General features: G+C 43.6%; 1 protein-coding gene across 1 annotated transcript in view; it reads left to right on the top strand.

Annotated features, from left to right (window-relative positions):
- Positions 1–12773, top strand: part of ppp1r16a (protein phosphatase 1 regulatory subunit 16A) — an 89340-nt gene extending 76567 nt beyond the window's left edge. The window contains exons 9-12 of the mRNA XM_062979876.1: positions 2511–2586; positions 3662–3791; positions 6242–6410; positions 10233–12773. Coding sequence (XP_062835946.1) covers positions 2511–2586; positions 3662–3791; positions 6242–6410; positions 10233–10679 — 822 coding nt within the window. The 3' untranslated portion in view covers positions 10680–12773. The remainder of the gene's footprint in view (positions 1–2510; positions 2587–3661; positions 3792–6241; positions 6411–10232) is intronic.
- Positions 12774–21302: the final 8529 nt, after the last annotated feature.

Genomic DNA, 21302 nt, shown 5'->3' with positions numbered 1-21302 from the left:
TCCAGTCTTGACAAATAAAGAGTAGAAATCAAACAAAGTCTTACTGATGTCTTGATCACTTTCTCAAGCAAGGCTGAAGTGTAAAGTAGAGTCAATTGTGCAACCGGAATACAAGTATATGATGATACCAACATAGAGTAGTTCCAAATCAAAGTAGTTCATCGATCTGTTTCAGGGTTTGAGAAATCGGTTGTTATTTTAAGTGATGAATTTGGTCCGTTGGTGGGTACCAGGGATGGTCAGGGGATCTAAGGTGCTGGGGGTGATCATGACTGGTTTCCCGGTATAATGCCAGTTTCGATGATTCGATGCTTCTTAATGTTCCCACTTGTGATAGAGTTTCCGTTTCACTGTGGATTATAGACATCTGTGCATTCAATTTCCATGCCTGTTTCAGACAGTCCAGTCCTTCTCTTTCTTGGATTGCTTTGCCCAGAAGTGGACACAGAGCTATTCTGAACAAAGCGTAAGAGAGTGGACGTCCCTTGATGTGGACACTCTGGACTCGGCTTAGAATGGCATGCTGCCCTCTGGTGTCCGAGCCCAGTAGGCACCACTTTCGTGGAACACACTCCACGAGGAGGAATAATCCCATTAATCGGAGCCTGTCTAGGGACCAGGTGGCACCACTCAATTGGATAAGCAGAGGATTTCCTCTCGCAGCCGGCAGTAGCCGTAATGCAGGCAATTGAGACACTTGCTCTGACTGCAGAGGAGATACTCTGGGTCCAGAGTCTCCTTCCAGGAAGATTGTTGAGAGCAGCATCCCATTGGGAGGAATGGTGGCTCACCAATTCCCTGAGGAAGAAGGGTGTCAGGATCAGGAAGGACAGAATTGCAGGATGGGATGGGGCTTCTTGAGGCACCACTAGTGCATCTACACCAGTGGTGCCCAAACTGAGTTCTGTTGTGGTAATCTCTGAGCGGTTAGACTCAATTTAACCCTCTCTGGGGGAGATTCCACCAAAATGCAGCAGAGTAGCAAAAGCAGAAGCTTTCAAATGCAACCGTTACTTATACGGGGCGAGCAAAGAGAAGCCTTTGACCATTTAGGATTGCAATGGACTGCAGAGTCTCAGTAAAAGTTCAAAAGGTATTTATTCAGGTAAAAAGAACTCCATTGTAGATAGAAAGGCTTGGGAGCTGTCTAGTCTACTCTAGACTGGTTTCTAAGGAAAAATAAGAAAGGAAAAATAACAAACATCTAAATATGTTGTCGAAGGCTCACATACCTCACAACCTCTGAGGCTGCCTGCCATAGATGTGGGCGAAACATCAGGAGAGAATACTTCTGGAACATGGCCACACAGCCCAAAAGACATACAACAACTAAACATCTAAAGAGACAGGAGACCAGGAGAGACAGCAAGATGCTGCTTGTTAGCTTGAAGAACAAAGGGAGAAGGAGTGAACCAAAATGGTTCCAACCTCATGGTCCAGTTTATTGGGGCCATAAAAGACACTCTGACCAATGAGAAGTTAGTGTCCCTAAAGATTCACATTTCTACTAACTTCAAAGTAAGGGATGTGACGTAAACAGGATAGAGTGAAACACAGTGAAGCCTGTCTAGGCATGCTTTGGAAACAGGGAAAGGATTCCCTCAATCTAACTCTATCATCTATCTGACTACATTTAGACTTGAGTAGTCCAGGGTGATTCCCAACAAGTTTCACATAACCACAGGGTTCCACCAAAGCATCAGAGAGACTCAGTGAAAAATCTTAGAAATCAAAACAGATTTTAAAATAAAACCACATTTGGAAACAAAGAATTACGAAAATATGTCTGAGTATTTGGAGATGGTTCATGACTCCAATAACCTTAAGTTATTATAGTAGAAGCAATCCAAAATTTTGATTGCTATGAGTTTTCCAGGCTGTCTGGCCATGTTCCAGAAGCATTCTCTCCTGACGTTTCACCCACATCTACGGCAGGGATCCTCAGAGGTGGTGAGGTCTGTTGGAAACGAGGCAAGGGAGATTTATATTTCTATGGAATGATGTCCAGGGTGGGAGAAAGAACTCTCATCTTCTTGAGGCAAGTGTGAGTGTTGCCATTGGCCAGCTTGATTAGCATTGAATAGCCTTTCAGCTTCAAAGTCTGGCTGCTTTCTGCCTGGGGGAATCCTTTGTTGGGAGATATTACTGGCTCTGATTGTTTCCTGTCTGGAATTGCCCTGTTTTCTGAGTGTTGTTTTTTTTATTTATTGTCCTGATTTTGGAGTTTTTTTTTATTACTGGTAGCCAGATTTTGTTCATTTTCATGGTTTCCTGGGGGAATCCTTTGTTGGCAGGAAGCAGCCAGGGAAAGCTTGGGTAGTGATCCTATGGATGCATTACTTAGGACAGTGAATAATTTCCCAAAAAATCTCCATGTCAGGGGATGGACCTCGCTCTCAGGCCTTTCTTGCGAGCCCCCCAAAGGGTTTAGTGTGGGACTAAAGGGCTTGGGCCACAAAACAGGTTGCTCACCTGATGTCTTCCTAATGTTTCTTTCTCCTCATTGGCAGGTTCAGGTGGTGGAGCTCCTGGTGGCACACGGGGCTGACCTCAACGGGAAGTCAGTGCTGGATGAGACACCCCTTGGTCAGTACTTTGGCCATGGCCATCTGGCCATCAAACTGCACTCCTCTTAGACTGCATTATTTTCTCTAATTTTGTTGACCTGTTCTAGTTAGGAAAAATTCAGATGTCTATTTGGTAGTTTTATTTGAATCTTCACAAAACAGGGCTTGGGGGGCGGGCTGTGGCGCACCTGGTTAGTAGCCAGCTGCAATAAGTCACTACTGACCGAGAGGTCATGAGTTCGAAGCCCGGGTCGGATTAAGTGCCCGACCATTAAATAGCCCCAGCTCATTGTTTACTTAAGCAACCTGAAAGACAGTTTACAACAACAATAACAACAACAAACTTTATTTATATACCGCTCTATCTCCCATGGGGACTCAGAGCAGTTTACACATAGTAAAAAAATTCGATACATATACATCATACAAAATGCAAGAAACCAATATACAGTAGAGTCTCACTTATCCAAGACTCGCTTATCCAAGGTTCTGGGTTATCCAATGCATTTTTGTAGTCAATGTTTTCAATATATTGTGATATTTTGATGCTAAATTTGTAAATACAGTAATCACAACATAACATTATTGCGTGTTGAACTACTTTTTCTGTCAAATTTGTTGTATAATAAGATGTTTTGGTGCTTAATTTGTAAAATCATAACCTAATTGAATGTTTAATAGGCTTTTCCTTAATCCTTCCTTATTATCCAATATATTCACTTATCCAAGGTTCTGCCGGCCCGTTTAGCTTGGATAAGTGAGACTCTACTGTAACAGCAATTAACAAAACATAATTAAAATTCCAACATTTTAAAACAATTTAAAACATTAATTAAAGCAATTGCAAATTGGTCCATTGGGTGATCCTACAACCAATGGGTATAGTATCTAAATCGAACAAGATGACAGATGACAATTGCATCTGTCAAGTAGGACATTTAGGGACCGCTTATGCAGGGAGGCTAATTTAACTAATTTTTATGCCATAGTCCAACAAGTCAATTTTTCCAAGCCTTAGTGAGGCCACACTCCTGGAATGGGTAGATAGTATTAGACCATTCTGAGGCTTTCTTCTTTCATATACTCCTTTCCAGATGTCTGTGCAGACGAAGAGGTCCGGTCCAAGATCCAGGAATTGAAACAAAAGCACGACGCCATCAAGAAGTTGCACGACAAGCACAAGTCAATGCTCCAGCGACGGACGTCCAGCGCCGGGAGCCGAGGGTGAGTTTCAGGGGCGAAGAACAAACAAAACTCTTTGGGAGTTCCAGGGTGAAGCCTCCCTCCTCTAGATATCCTCCCTGTAGCAGAGAAAGGGCCACTCTCCAAGACAAACCAAGCCAGCAGCAACTTCTGACGTCAAGAGCTGTTGGAGCTTGCAAAAACACTGAGGCACAGAACAATTTGATAGGGAGCAGCAGGGAAACTAATAGAAGTTGGGATGGAGAGAGAGGGTGGGACTAGGAAAATACTATCGGAAAGAGAGAATGTCAAAGGCAGAGGGGGGAATTGCAAGACTGAAGAAATGGAGGAATTGGAGACGTTTGGAATGCCAATGGATTTATCCACATGAAAGAAGTAATAAATTGCTCTGAGTGTATACAAGTCTGCCAGGTGTTGTTTATGGGTTGTCCGCCAGAGAACTGTTATCGCTTGTGTTGTCGAAGGCTTTCATGGCCAGAATCACTAAGTTGCTGTGAGTTTTCTGGGCTGAATGGCCATGTTCAAGAAGCATTCTCTCCTTATCAGTTTTTTAAAAAGGAATAAGTACTGTATATACTCGAGTATAAGCCTAGTTTTTCAGCCCTTTTTTTAAGACTGAAAAAGCCCCCCTCGGCTTATACTTGGGTGAGGGTCCTGGTTGGCTTATATTTGGGTCAGCTTATACTCTAGAATATATGGTACATTTATTACTTTTCTCTATTATTATTGGTATTATTACATTTATTATTTTTCTCTATTATTGTTGCTACTATTACATTTATTTTACTCTATTATTATTATTATTATTATTATTATTATTATTATTAATAATACATTTATTATTTCACTCTGATCTTATTACAGTAGAGTCTCACTTATCCAACATAAACAGGCCGGCAGAACGTTGGATAAGCAAATATGTTGGATAATAAGGAGAGATTAAGAAAAAAAACCTATTAAACATGAAAATAGGTTATGATTTTATAAATTAAGCACCAAAACATCATGTTATGCAAGAAATTTGACAGAAAAAGTAGTTCATTACACATTAATGCTATGTAGTAATTACTGTATTTACGAATTTAGCACCAAAATATCACAATGCATTGAAAACATTGACTACAAAAATGCATTGGATAATCCAGAACGTTGCATAAGTGAGTGTTGGATAAGTGAGACTCTACTGTATTATTATTGCATTTATTATTTTACCCTATTTATTATTACATGTATTATTTTCCTGTATTTATTATTATTATTATTATTACATGTATTATTTTACTCTATTATTATTAAAAGTATACATAAGCACATTTACTTTGAAGAAGATGAGAATAATGATTTGATCAGAGTTTGGACAGTCTTATCTTAAATTTGAGCTTCATGTAAATATTCAAAAACATTTGACCATCTGATGCTTCAATTAATGTAATTTTATTGGTATCTATTTTTATTTCTGAAATTTACCACTCTCGGCTTATACTGGAGTCAATGTTTTCCCAGTTTTTTTGTGGTAAAATTAGGTGCCTCGGCTTATATTCGGGTCAGCTTATACTCGAGTGTAACGAAGTGTGATTTTTTTTAGTTTACAGATGTCATGTTTAATTGCGTTTAAAAGGGTCAATATTTCAGTTACTCTACACTCATGAGTTGGTTGCCATGGAGAAGTGGGAGGAGCCAACTGTTGTTTTTTTGGGGAAGTGCAGGTTTGAAAAAGAAGCAGTTGGTCTGTGCCATGATGAGGTACAGTGAAGACTGACCCTCAGTTGAAGGGATCAGGGAGACTCAAATGCTTATTTTTGAGTCAATTTAAAATAAGTTTGGTGACTTATTTTAAGGTAGTCTGTCTCCTGATGAAGAACAGATAATCTGTGATTGTAATTCATAGGGTGACTGCAGTTTAGAGCAGTAAAGGAAGAAGTGACATTTTAAGAAGTTTGAAACACCTCATTCTAGCTTTGCAACTGTTAACCAAAGTGCCTCTAAAGAGAAAGTTACTGTAACCATTAAGCTCTGTGCCAGAATAAATGTGTTATTGTTATTTTAAACTTCTCAGCTTCTGTCATATATATATTACCATCAAAAACAAACAAGAAGAAAGAAGAAAAACAAAAATTAAAAGGTCTCCTTTCTAAGTAGTTAGTGGCTATATCTTCCCATAGTGGTGGCAAGCGTGGATAATCCCCTTTACATCTGGTGGCCGCATTATAAACATCTTTACAAGTGGTGGCAGCAGTTATAATATAATAATTTAAATTAAATAAACATTCCGACGTCTCTTCTCCCCATCGAGTATATACGGTAGTTGTTGATTTTTCCAAGATTTTTAAAGATGCCAGCCAAGGTTTTGCAGGTTCATTTCTCAGGGAAGAGGGCCAATGTGCGACACTCTCTCTCAAACCAGCCCAAGTCCCTTGTGTTTGCCCCTGGGACACCCTCTGATCCCACAATTCCTTCTGCTTCCTCCCCAGGAAAGTGGTGAGGCGGGTGAGCGTGTCGGAGCGCACCAGCCTGTACCGCCGGGAGCACGAGAAGGAGGCCATTGTGTGGCAGCAGCAGGCGGCCGAGGGCGAGGCGGCAGAGGGCGAGGTGGACGACGAGGACAAGCAGACAGATGCGGAGCTCCAACCACCAGTGTCGGTGAGTTGCAGGGAAGAAGCCTCGATGACGTGCATGCCAGGAGAGAGAGCATGGTGCGGCCCTTTTGACATGCGTGCCATAAGGTCACCATCACTGGTCTACGTGGTCTCCTCCAACTCCATACTTCTTCTGTGATTCTATATCTCTCGGTCGGTCTGTCTATCTACCATGTTTCCCCGAAAATAAGAGTGTCTTATATTATTTTTTACTCCCAAAGTCTTATTTTGGTCTTATTTTCAGGGGATGTCTTATTTTTCCATGAAGAAGAATTCACATTTATTGTTGAACAAATAAATGAACATTTATTCTATACTATACAGTAGTTGCCATCACAAACCAACATAACTAAACCAGACAAACTGTGACTCCTGTCAAGAATTTCTTGTTACTCCCATTATTTCTATATACAACTGGTACGTACATTTACCGATCCTGCATGCTCTGGTGTTCTGTTTGTTGGGCATGCTTCCAAACAAAACCTTTGCTAGGTCTTACTTTTGGGGGAGGTCTTATATTTAGCAATTCAGCAACGCCTCTACTAGGTCTTATTTTTTGGGGTTGTCTTATTTTTGGGGAAACAGGGTATCTTATCTATCTATCTGTTTACTTGTCTATTTGTCTATCTATCTGTCAACCCCCCCTTTTTTCTCCCCCCCCATTGTTTTTTTTTTAAGAAATGTTTTTTCAAAGGAAATAAATTGTTGGCCTTCCCTTCTCAGTTTAGAAAACAAACCTGTCTCTCTCTATAACTGGCCCTTGTGAAATCAACTCTTTTATTTCTCCCTAACTCTCCGAGTTACCTTTGTGCCATTACACGAATGCTTGAAACATCACTTGTTCAAAAGGTTGACTTCTAACAAGATCATGCCTTTTCCTGATGAGTGGTTTTCAAAAGGTGGTCTCCAGATGTTCATGGCGATTGACATTTGCCAAATGGATATGACATCATTTTTACCTTTTCAAAAAGGTTATTATTTTTTTTTAAATTTTTTTATTGTTGTTTTGTCATCTTATCCCACTCCCACCCTCCCACCCTCCCCTCCTTGTACATACACTTTATACAACAAACTACAGAAGTTACATTTGAAATATCAATCTCAATCTTAATTTTTCCACTCCACATCTTAGTACATTCTCTAAATAGTTCTTAACTGGTTCCCACATCCCCTTGATTATTGCAATATTTTCAATTTTATCTATATTATTCCATTTGCAATTTGTGATTTCTACATTTAACATATCAATTATATACTTATACCAATTCGTCAGAGTCCATTTTGTTTTATCTTTCCAACCGCTCACTAAAACAATTTGTGCACATGCTATTAATTTGTCAATCATTTTTTCTTTTTGTATATTCTTCACTTCTGTTATCCTTGCATGTAGTACATTTCTATTAACTATTACTATTTGTAGATTTAGCATTCTATTGATTTCTCCTTCAATCATTCTCCAGTATTCTTGCACCCGATCGCACTCCCATATCATATGATTGAACACCCCTCTTTGTTCACAACCGTGCCAACACCTATCTTTCATCCCTGGTAAAAACCGTGAAAGTTGTGCAGGAGTTCTGTACCATTTTTGTAACATTTTCCTTCTTGCTTCCCTTAATACATTGTACTTTTCTTTTGCTATATTACTTATTTCCCTTTGTATATCTTCCCTCTCAATTTCCATGTCCATTCTCCATGTTTGGAAAATTTCCTCTACTATTTCTTCTTTTACCGTTATAATTTGTTCATACAGATCTCCTGCCACCTTCTTTTCCTCTCTCAAACATTTCCTAATCGCCTTCTCAAATGGACTGTCCTGTTCTCTAATTTTTTCTCTCAATCTAAAAATTTCCTGTCTTATAGCCCAGCTTTGAATCCAATTCCCTGATCCTATCCAATTCTGAATTTCTTTTTGTTCTACAGGGTCTCCATCTATTGTGTACAAATCCTCCACTAACCTTTTCCCTCTACTTTCAATTGATCTCAATGTTCTGCCTATAATTTCGTTGTTATTGTAATTAATTTGCCATATAGTTGCCATCTTATTCTCATTGCCTGGACTTAGCTTCTTCTTTCTTTTTTTCCACACTTTTATTGTTCCTTTAAAAGGTTCCTTAAATTCTGCTTCTTCTCTCCTACTCCATTCCCTAAATATTATTTCTTTTTCTTTAGTATTATTTATTATCTTCTCCATATTTGCCCATTTTTTTTTAGTATACTGTATTTCCAATAATCTTTGGATTTGAAACGCATCGTGATAGACTTCTAAACTTGGAATCCCCCAGCCTCCCTCTTCCTCTTTTGCATTTAACCATTTGTCCCTTATTCTGGGCCTTTTTCCTCCGACTGCCCATTTTCTTATTCTCCTGTCCCATGTCTTTAGTGTCTTCCTATCTACTGTGTTCGGTAATGTTTGAAATAAATATGTCAATTTTGGTATTATGAACATTTTTAGTGCCCTTATTCTGTCCACTCTTGTTAATGTTTTTCCTTCCCAATTCTTAAACTGTTTCTCTATTACCTTCCATTTTTGTTTATAATTCCCCTTGACTATACTCTTTGGGTTTTTATATATCCATACTCCTAAGTATTTCAGCTTCTTTAATCCTAATCTTAACCCTGATATTTTCCTAATCTCCAGTTGTTCCCTTGGTGGGGTATTAAGACATAGTATCTCTGACTTTTTAATATTAACGAATAGTCCTGATATATTTTTAAATTCTTCCAGTTTTTTAATAATATCTTTTACCATAATTAACGGTTGACTTGTAATAATCATTGCATCATCGGCAAAGAAATTAAGCCTTTTCAAAAAGGTTATGATTGCCATTTATTCCCAAAAGGATATGTGTCCAGAGACTGGGTGTAGTTATTTCCAATAGTCTCTTGCGACTCCATGCTTCTGTCATTCGATATCTAGCGTCTGTCTGTCTGTCTGTCTGTCTGTCTATCTTAGGGCTGGACTGGATGCCTTGAGATCTCTTCCAGCTCTGATTCTACGAGTCTATCACCATCCATCCTTCCTCTCTTCCTTCCTTCCTCTCTTCCTTCCTTCCTTTATTTCTTCCTCTCTTCCTTCCTTCCTTCCTTCCTTTCCTTCCTCCCTCCCTCCTTCCCCCTCCCTCCCTCCCCCCCTCCCTCCCTCCCTCCCTCCCTTCCTTCCTTCCTTCCTTCCTTCCTTCCTTCCTTCCTTCCTTCCTTCCTTCCTTTCTTTCTTTCTTTCTTTCTTTCCTCCTTCCTTCCTTCCTTCCTTCCTTCCTTCCTTCCTTCCTTCCTTCCTTCCTTCCTTCCTTCCTTTATTTCTTCCTTTATTTCTTCCTTTCCTTCCTCCCTCCCTCCCTCCCTCCCTCCCTTCATTTCTTCTTCTCTTCCTTCCTTCCTTCCTTCCTCTCTTTCTTTCTTTTTTCCTCCCTTCTTCCTTCCTTCCTTCCTTCCTCCCTCCCTCCCTCCCTCCCTTCCTTCCTTCCTTCCTTCCTTTATTTCATCCTCTCTTCCTCCCTCCCTCCCTCCCTCCCTCCCTCCCTCCCTCCCTCCCTCCCTCCCTCCCTTCATTTCTTCTTCTCTTCCTTCCTTCCTTCCTCTCTTTCTTTCTTTTTTCCTCCCTTCTTCCTTCCTTCCTTCCTTCCTTCCTCCCTCCCTCCCTCCCTCCCTTCCTTCCTTCCTTCCTTCCTTCCTTTATTTCATCCTCTCTTCCTCCCTCCCTCCCTCCCTCCCTCCCTTCCTTTCTTTTTTTCTTTCCTGGGTGGGCCTGGGTGGTCCTTGTCTCTGGTGAGGCCCAGACAGCCCTGTGTCCCCCTTTACCCCCTTCTCTCTCTCTATTTTCCAGGAGGAAGAGGTGGAGGAGGAGGAGGAGGAGGAGGAGGAGGAGGCGGCGCCCCCGGAGCCCTGTTCCCCGGACCCCCCCTCGGAGAGCAACGGGACGGCCCACTCGCACCCGCACTCGCACTCTCGGCACTTGTTCTCCAAGCGGATGGACCGCAGCCTGACCTACCACCTGGGCCCCCGGGAGGAGGGCTCCGCGGCCCCCCCGCACCTCAGCAAGGACAGGGCCCAGCACACCTTGGCCGACCTCAAGCGCCAGCGGGTGGCCGCCAAGCTCCAGCGGCACCACTCGGAAGTGGACTTCTCTCCGGGTCCCGGCGAAGGGACGCAGTTGTCGGAGAGCAACTCGGTGTATTCCACGCCCACGAGTGGGGACCCCCCTCTCCTGAAGCTGACGGCTCCGGTGGAAGAGACCCCGGCCGAGAAGAGGCGCTGCTGCAGGGTCATGTGAGCGCCCAGAGAGACCCCGCAAGCCTGGCCCCGGACGATGCGATGCCCGGTGGGTCGGCAGCCATGTCGGTGGCAGGCTGGCCATTCGGTTCACCCGCAGTGTCCTTCGCCACCGGCGCAGTAAACGTGGCTGGCCCTTTTTACCCCCTAGAATTTTGCAGCGTGTTCTGGGAACGGTGGCCTTGTCGTGGCCACTCCTTGATGTGTGTCTTGTGTGTGTGGTTGTGAGGATGTGACGGCTGCGGGAGCCCCGGCTCCGGAAGAATCTCAGGGAAGAAGGAACACGGCCGGGTCGAGCGTGGCAGGGCCGTGGCGTGATGCACGGGGCCGTGGGGCCTTCGCAGGTGGGCTTTGTGGGGGGGGCAGTGGCAGCAGGCGTGGACCCCCAGTGCGCCCCATACACTCCCTCTCTCTGTCTCTCTCCTGTCTGTGTGTCTTTCCCACAGGTGAATTGAAGGTAAGGGGGGAGCTGCACCCCATTTCTACAATGGCACAGGATTCTGGGAGCTGTAGTCCAACAAGCCAACTTTCCCCAACTCTCTCAATTCTGGGGCGGATAACAATATCTGTGTCCTTCCAAGTGTTTCCAGAATCAAGATGATGTCCAATGTGTTGTCATGGTCAGAATCACTATGTGGCTGTGAGTTTTCCGGGCTGTCTCGCCACGTTCCAGAAGCATTCTCTCCTGACGTTTCGCCCACATCTATGGCAGGCATCCTCAGAGGTTGTGAGGTCTCTAGGAAACTAGGCAAGTGGGGTTTATATCCCTGTGGAATGATGACCAGAGTGGGAGAAAGAAAGAACTCGTGTCTCCTTGAGGAAAATGTGAATGTTTCAATTGGCCACCTTGATTAGCATTGAATAGCCTGGCAACTTCGAGGGCTGGCCGTTTACTACCTGGGGGGAATCTTTTGTTGGGATTCAAGCTTCGAGTTCTGGCTGTTTACTGCCTGGGGGGAATCCTTTGTTTGGATTCAGCTTCAAGATCTGGCCGTTTACTGCCTGGAGGGAATCTTTTGTTGGGATCCAGCTTCGAGGTCTGGCTGTTTACTGCCTGGGGAGAATCCTTTGTTGGGATTCAGCTTCGAGATCTGGCTGTTTACTGCCTGGGGGGGAATCTTTTGTTGGGATTCAGCTTTGAGGTCTGGCTGCTTACTGCCTGGGGGGAATCCTTTGTTGGGATCCAACTTTGGAATCTGGCTGCTTACTGCCTGGGGAGAATCCTTTGTTGGGATTCAGTTTCGAGATCTGGATGTTTACTGCCTGGAGGGAATCCTTTGTTGGGATTCAGCTTTGAGGTCTGGCTGCTTACTGCTTGGGGAGAATCCCCCGTTTGGATTCAGCTTCGAAGTCTGGTTGTTTACTGCCTGGGGGGGGGGATCCTTCCATCTTCAAGCCAGACCTTGAAGCTGAAAGGCTATTCAATGCTAATCAAGGTGGCCATTTGAAAAATTCAGACTTGCCTCCAATGGATAAAAGTTATTTCTCCCACCTTGAACGTGTCTAGTTTCCGGCCTATCTCACCACCTCTGAGGATGCCTCCCATAGAAGCGGGTGAAACGTCAGGAAAGAATGCTTCTGGAACATAGCCATACAGCCCGGAAAACTCACAGCAACCCAAGATGATGGTAAGCGGCATCGTCTTGATTATGGAATTGGTCTCTTCAAATTGGCCTCACCAATTGGGTTGGGACAGAGCATGTTGTGATGGAGAGTCCTAAGACTGTGTTTGTTCTTGAACGAGGCAGCCGCTTCAGGGGTAGCATTCAAGCTCCAAGTGGGACCAACGCTGGTGAAACTTCTCCTTTTGGACTACCGCTCCCAGAATCCCCTTTTCACCACTTTGCCTACTGCCTCCCTTTTTTTCTCCTTGAATCGATCATCGGTCATGTTTTCCTGTCCTTTTCTCCTCCTCTTTGCATCATTCCTCTGTGGCTTTTGCAGACCACGAGTTTTCTACTTTCTCTCTTTTTTATTTTGTTTTTCTTACAAGACCTTTTTTTTCTTAAAATAAATTTGCAAAGTGTTTTTTCTAACTGTGTTTTTATCCTTCTCGACATCGATAAAGCAATAAACTAGTGACTGGTCCCTTTAAGCCTTCATGTGAATCCTTTTGGGAACGGGGAAACGACAAGGGGAATTTGTTGTCGAAGCCCACCTCCTCAACTGGGCTCTCCAGGCCAATGGAAACTCCGACAGCTAGGCTTTGAAGCTGCAAGGCCATTCAGTGCTAATCAAGGTGATTAATTGCAACATTCACACTTTCCTCAAACAGACAAGAGTTCTTTCTTTCTCCCACCCTGGAGATATAAACCCCACTTGCTTAGTTTCCAACACCTCACATCCTCTGAGGATGCCTGCCATAGATGTGGGCGAAACGTCAGGAGAGAATGCTTCTGGAACATGGCCATACCCATCCACTCTACTATTTGCCACAGACACAATGAAGTGTTCTTTGATGCCTGTTGAAAAAGTGGGTTGCCTTCCATCTTTTAAGTACTATTAAGTTTATCAATTTGGACAGTAGACTCCTGTCGATGCAGCCTCGAATCGCATTGGCCATTTTAGCCGCCGCATCACACAGTATCTCAGGTTCAAACACCAAAGGGCTAAAGTCAAATTCCACTGCACACTTCTGGAATGTGAATCGCTAACACAATACATCACACGAGACAATGTTCTTTGGTTAGTTCTAAACACAAGGGAGCATTTTAACATCGAGATTTACACAGGTTTTATTGATCCGCATTGCGGCCAGAGTAGTTCAACAGGAATCTGTCGCTGCCTGGGAGTCTGGTAGAGTCTCCTCCTCTGGAAGTTGTTAAACAGAGACTGGATGGCCATCTGCTGGGAGGGCTTGGATTGTACCTTCCTGCAGGGAAAATGGGGTCAGACTGGATGGTCTTTGGCAGCCCCTTCCCACTTCTAGGATTTTACAAACTTTCAACATGGACACACTCAAGATGGAATGGATGATGGTAGACTCTCCATGTTTGAATGGTTTTAAAGAGTCCAAGTGGCCATCTGTCAGGAGGGCTTGGATTGTGCCCTCCTGCCTGGTGGAAAGGGGTTGGACTGGATGCTCTTTGGGTCTCTTCCAACTCCATAATACTATGCTTCTATATTCTTATCTGTCTGTCTATCTTAGGGTTGGACTGGATGGCCTCTGGGGATCTCTTCTAACCATGAATCTATCTCTATCTATCTATCTATCTATCTATCTATCTATCTATCTATCTATCTATCTATCTATCTTATCTCTGCCCAGAGTCCCCACAGGGAGATAGAGCGGGATAACAAATAAAGTTTATTATTATCTATCAATCATAAGGTTGGACTGGATGGCATCTGGGAATCTCTTCTAACTTCATGAATCAATCAATCAATCTTAGGGTTCGACTGGATACCTTGGCATTTCTTCCAACCTCACAATACTATATTTCTATATCTTTCTTAGGGTTGGACCGGATGGCCTCTGGGGATCTCTAATAACTCCATGAATCAATCAACCAACCAACCAATCAATCAATCTGACTGTCTGTCTATCTGCCCTGAGTCTCCACAAGGAGATAGGGCAGGATACATATAAAGTTTATTATTATTATTATTATTATTATTATTATTATTATTATTATTATTATCATTATCATTATTATTATTATTATTATTATCATCATCATCAATCTATCAGGGTTGGACTGGATGGCCTCTGGGGATCTCTAATAACTCCATGAATCAATCAATCAGTCTGTCTATCTATCTGTCTATCTGCCCTGAGTCTCCACAAGAAGATAGGGCAGGATACAAATAAAGTTTATTATTATCATCATCATCATCATCATCATCATCAATCTATAAGGATTGGACTGGATGGCCTCTGGGGATCTCTAATAATTCCATGAATCAATCAATCAATCTGTCTGTCTCTGTCTATCTGTGCTGAGTCTCCACAAGGAGATAGGGCAAGATACAAATAAAGTTTATTATTATTATTATCATCATCATCATCATCATCATCATCATCAATCTATTGGGGTTGGACCGGATGGCCTCTGGGGATCTCTTCTAACTTCATGAATCAATCAGTCAATCAATCACTCTGTCTTAGGATTCGACTGGATGCCTTGGCCATAATACTATGCTTCTATAATCTTTCTATCTTATTTATCAATCGATCTTAGGGTTGGTCGTCATCATCATCATCATCATCAATCTATCAGGGTTGGACTTCTATAATCTTTCTATTGATCTTAGGGTTGGGCTGGATGGCCTCTGGAGATCTCTAATAACTCCATGAATCAATCAATCAGTCTGTCTGTCTGCCCTGAGTCTCCACAAGGAGATAGGGCAGGATACAAACAAAGTTTATCATTATCATCATCATCATCATCAATCTATCAGGGTTGGACTTCTATCATCTTTTTTATCTATCGATCGATCTTAGGGTTGGGCTGGATGGCCTCTGGAGACCTCTAATAACTCCATGAATCAATCAATCAGTCTGTCTGTCTGTCTGTTTGCTCTGAGTCCCCACAAGGAGATAGGGCAGGATACAAATAAAGTTTATCATTATCATCATCATCATCATCAATCTATCAGGGTTGGACTTCTATCATCTTTTTTATCTATCGATCGATCTTAGGGTTGGGCTGGATGGCCTCTGGAGACCTCTAATAACTCCATGAATCAGTCAATCAGTCTGTCTGTCTGTCTGTTTGCTCTGAGTCCCCACAAGGAGATAGGGCAGGATACAAATAAAGTTTATTATCATCATCATCATCATCAATCTATCAGGGTTGGACTTCTATCATCTTTCTTACCTATCGATCGATCTTAGGGTTGGGCTGGATGGCCTCTGGAGATCTCTAATAACTCCATGAATCAATCAATCAGTCTGTCTGTCTGCCCTGAGTCTCCACAAGGAGATAGGGCAGGATACAAATAAAGTTTATCATCGTCATCATCATCAATCTATCAGGGTTGGCCTTCTATAATCTTTCTATTGATCAATCTTAGGGTTGGACTAGATGGCCTCTGGAGATCTCTAATAACTCCATGAATCAATCAATCTATCTATCTATCTATCTATCTATCTATCTATCTATCTATCTATCTATCTATCTATCCATCCATCCATCCACCAATCCATCCATCCATCCATCCACCCACCCACCCACCCACCCACCGACCTACCTACCTACCTACCTACCCACCTATCTTATCTATCTATCTATCTATCTATCTATCTATCTATCTATCTATCTATCTATCCATCCATCCATCCATCCATCCATCCATCCACCAATCCATCCATCCATCCATCCATCCATCCATCCATCCATCCATCCACCAATCCATCCATCCATCCATCCATCCATCCATCCATCCATCCATCCATCCACCAATCCATCCATCCATCCATCCATCCATCCATCCATCCATCCATCCATCCATCCATCCACCAATCCATCCATCCATCCATCCATCCATCCATCCATCCATCCATCCATCCACCCACCCACCGACCTACCTACCTACCTACCTACCTACCTACCTATCTTATCTATCTATCTATCTATCTATCTATCTATCTATCTATCTATCTATCTATCTATCCATCCATCCATCCATCCATCCATCCACTCACCCACCCACCCACCCACCCACCGACCTACCTACCTATCTTATCTATCTATCTATCTATCTATCTATCTATCTATCTATCTATCCATCCATCCATCCATCCATCCACCAATCCATCCATCCATCCATCCATCCATCCATCCACCAATCCATCCATCCATCCATCCATCCATCCATCCATCCATCCATCCATCCACCAATCCATCCATCCATCCATCCATCCATCCATCCATCCATCCACCAATCCATCCATCCATCCATCCATCCATCCATCCATCCATCCATCCATCCATCCATCCATCCATCCATCCATCCACCCACCCACCGACCGACCTACCTACCTACCTACCTACCTACCTATCTTATCTATCTATCTATCTATCTATCTATCTATCTATCTATCTATCTATCTATCTATCTATCCATCCATCCATCCATCCATCCATCCATCCATCCACTCACCCACCCACCCACCCACCGACCTACCTACCTACCTACCTACCTACCTATCTTATCTATCTATCTATCTATCTATCCATCCATCCATCCATCCATCCACTCACCCACCCACCCACCGACCTACCTACCTACCTACCTACCTACCTACCTACCTACCTATCTTATCTATCTATCTATCTATCCATCCATCCATCCATCCATCCACTCACCCACCCACCCACCCACCGACCTACCTACCTACCTACCTACCTACCTATCTTATCTATCTATCTATCTATCTATCTATCTATCTATCTATCTATCTATCTATCTATCCATCCATCCATCCATCCATCCATCCATCCATCCATCCATCCACCAATCCATCCATCCATCCATCCATCCATCCATCCATCCATCCATCCATCCATCCATCCATCCATCTATCTATCTATCTATCTATCTATCTATCTATCTATCTATCTATGTATTTATCTATTTTAGGATTGAGCAGGATGCCTTGGGATTCTGTGGAGGACTTCAACCATGGATGACCTTCAGTTGGGAGGGCTTGGATGGTGTCTTCCAGAAAGTGTTTGGACTAGATGACCTTCAGGGGCACCTTCCAACCCTAGAGATCCATGCACACATGTGCAGATCAGGGCGACATCAGTAAGGAGCCTTCAGCCTAAGGAAGGCTTTGCAAGAGGCACAGGATTCCTCGGTCCCTTTCTTGGCCAAAAAGAGACTGAGACCCCGGTAGTAGAGAGAGTTTTGTGTTCCGGTGTCATCTTCCACTTGTCGAAAGGCGAGGAAGATGTCCTTGGCTTGCGGGGAATCTGCCAGCCGGTGCCAAGGCCGGAGACGCTTGCACAAAGTGTCCTTCCAAATGAAGCCGCTGAGTCCGTTTCCAGCCGTGCCAAGTCTCCAAGCCTGCTGGGAAGCACAAGGGACCCCAAAGGCCATCCAGTCCAACCCCCTTCCGCCAGGCAGGAACGCATGCCAAAATCTGGCTACCAGAATTTAAAAAACTCCAAAATCAGAACAGTAAATATCATCAGGAGCTGCACTCTGAAAACAGAAGAATTCCAGACAGGATTCAATCAGGGGCAGCTAACGACTCTGAACAAAGGATTCCCCCCAAGCCAGGCTGGGAATAATAATAATAATAATAATAATAATAATAATAATAATAATAATAATAATAATAATAATTTTATTTTTGTACCCCGCCACCATCTCCCCAGAGGGACTCGAAGGCCATTTAATGCTAATTAAAACATTCACACTGGCCTCCAACAGACAAGAGTTCTCTCCCCCCCCCCCCCCACCCAGGAACTTCCACAGATATATAAACCCCACTTGCCTAGTTTCCAACAGACCTCACAACCTCTGAGGCTGCCTGCCAAAGATGTGGGCGAAATGTCAGGAGAGAATGCCTCTGGACCATGACCAGAGCAGATAGCTAGATAGCTAGATAGATAGATAGATAGACTCCACTTGCCTAGTTTCCAACAGACCTCACAACCTCTGAGGATTCCTGCCATAGATGTGGGCGAAATGTCAGGAGAGAATGCCTCTGGACCATGACCAGAGCAGATAGATAGATAGATAGATAGATAGATAGATAGATAGATAGATAGATAGATAGATAGATAGATAGACTCCACTTGCCTAGTTTCCAACAGACCTCACTACCTCTGAGGATGCCTGCCATAGATGGGGGCGAAATGTCAGGAGAGAATGCCTCTGGACCATGACCAGAGCAGATAGATAGATAGATAGATAGATAGACTCCACTTGCCTAGTTTCCAACAGACCTCACAACCTCTGAGGCTGCCTGCCATAGATGTGGGCGAAATGTCAGGAGAGAATGCCTCTGGACCATGACCAGAGCAGATAGATAGATAGATAGATAGACTCCACTTGCCTAGTTTCCAACAGACCTCACAACCTCTGAGGATGCCTGCCATAGATGGGGGCGAAATGTCAGGAGAGAATGCCTCTGGACCATGACCAGAGCAGATAGATAGATAGATAGATAGATAGACTCCACTTGCCTAGTTTCCAACAGACCTCACAACCTCTGAGGATTCCTGCCATAGATGTGGGCGAAATGTCAGGAGAGAATGCCTCTGGACCATGACCAGAGCAGATAGATAGATAGATAGATAGATAGATAGATAGATAGATAGATAGATAGATAGACTCCACTTGCCTAGTTTCCAACAGACCTCACAACCTCTGAGGATGCCTGCCATAGATGGGGGCGAAATGTCAGGAGAGAATGCCTCTGGACCATGACCAGAGCAGATAGATAGATAGATAGATAGATAGACTCCACTTGCCTAGTTTCCAACAGACCTCACAACCTCTGAGGCTGCCTGCCATAGATGTGGGCGAAATGTCAGGAGAGAATGCCTCTGGACCATGACCAGAGCAGATAGATAGATAGATAGATAGACTCCACTTGCCTAGTTTCCAACAGACCTCACAACCTCTGAGGATGCCTGCCATAGATGGGGGCGAAATGTCAGGAGAGAATGCCTCTGGACCATGACCAGAGCAGATAGATAGATAGATAGATAGATAGACTCCACTTGCCTAGTTTCCAACAGACCTCACAACCTCTGAGGATGCCTGCCATAGATGGGGGCGAAATGTCAGGAGAGAATGCCTCTGGACCATGACCAGAGCAGATAGATAGATAGATAGATAGACTCCACTTGCCTAGTTTCCAACAGACCTCACAACCTCTGAGGATGCCTGCCATAGATGGGGGCGAAATGTCAGGAGAGAATGCCTCTGGACCATGACCAGAGCAGATAGATAGATAGATAGATAGACTCCACTTGCCTAGTTTCCAACAGACCTCACAACCTCTGAGGATGCCTGCCATAGATGGGGGCGAAATGTCAGAAGAGAATGCCTCTGGACCATGACCAGAGCAGATAGATAGATAGATAGATAGATAGATAGATAGATAGATAGATAGACTCCACTTGCCCAGTTTCCAACAGACCTCACAACCTCTGAGGATTCCTGCCATAGATGTGGGCGAAACATCAGGAGAGAATGCTTCTGAAACATGACCATACAGCCCAAAAAACATATAATAACCATGCCAAAACACTCCTGAGAGATGCCCATCCAACCTTTGCTTAAAGACCTCCAAAGGAAGAGAAACCACTGGATTCCAAGACAGTCCATATTCCACTGACAATGGAAGGGACCCCTAAAGGCCATCTAGTCCAGTCCCTGCTGCCATGGATGAATACATTGCTAAAGCACTCCCAACAGATGGCCATTCAGCCTCTATTTAAAAGGTAAAGGTTTTACCTGACGTTAAGTCCAGTCATGACCGACTCTGGGGGTTGGTGCTCATCTCCATTTCTAAGCCCAAGAGCCGGCGTTGTCCGTAGACTCCTCCAAAGTCATGTGGCCATTGGCATGACTGCATGGAGCGCCGGAGCGGTACCTATTGATCTACTCACATTGGCATGTTTTCGAACTGCTAGGTTGGCAGGAACTGGAGCTAACATCGGGTGCTCACTCCACTCCCCGGATTTGAACCTGGGACCTTTCGGTCTGCAAGTTCAGCAGCTCAGCGCTTTAACGCATTTCGCCACCGGGGCTCCTAAATTTATTTAAATTTGAATGCCTCTATTTAAATTTAAATTTATTTAAATTTAAATGCCTCTATTTAAATGCCTTTAAAGAAAGTACAGTAGAGTCTCACTTATCCAAGCCTCGCTTATCCAAGCTTCTGGATAATCCAAGCCATTTTTGTAGTCAATGTTTTCAATATATCATGATATTTTGGTGCTAAATTCATAAATACAGTAATTACAACATAACATTACTGCGTATTGAACTACTTTTTCTGCCAATTTTGTTGTATAACATGATGTTTTGGTGCTTCATTTGTAAAATCATCACCTAATTTGATGTTTAATAGGCTTTTCCTTAATCCCTCCTTATTATCCAAGATATTCGCTTATCCAAGCTTCTGCCGGCCCGTTTAGCTTGGATAAGTGAGACTCTACTGTATGTCCAGAAGAATGCCGCATTCTTATTATTGAAACCCAACGAAGGAGAATCCACTCTTTATTTGCTGAATGGTTCTTGCAATCAAGAATCCTGAGTTTTGTAGTTTAGTGAGCCACCAATACTTGGGCGCAAGGCTAAAGACCCTGCAAAACTACAACTCCCATAACAAGGAGCTGTGGCAGTTCAAGTGGTGCTAAAGTGCATTCATTTTGCAATGTAGACGCACCCTTGGCCGTACACTCTGCTTCTTTGCTCTTTGATGGCGACATTTGGAGAGGAATCCAGGCCAGGCAGCTCCTGCTCCAAAGGAAAACAAAGCCAGGTCTGTCCCTCGGACCTTTGCCTCGGACGGTCCCAACTGACCAAACAAACACAGTGATTGCGGCCTGCGTTCGGTCACTGGGTTCATGCCTTCACACTCACAGGGTTTGCAGGCCTCGCTCCATGGAAAAGGAAGCCTGGCTTAGGTTGAACCTGGACCCAGGATGATGGG

Source organism: Anolis carolinensis, chromosome 4, assembly GCF_035594765.1.
Source record: "Anolis carolinensis isolate JA03-04 chromosome 4, rAnoCar3.1.pri, whole genome shotgun sequence".
NCBI classification, from domain to species: domain Eukaryota; kingdom Metazoa; phylum Chordata; class Lepidosauria; order Squamata; family Dactyloidae; genus Anolis; species Anolis carolinensis.
The sequence above is the reverse complement of the archived record's forward strand: the minus strand, read 5'-3'. Positions and strand labels throughout refer to the sequence as shown.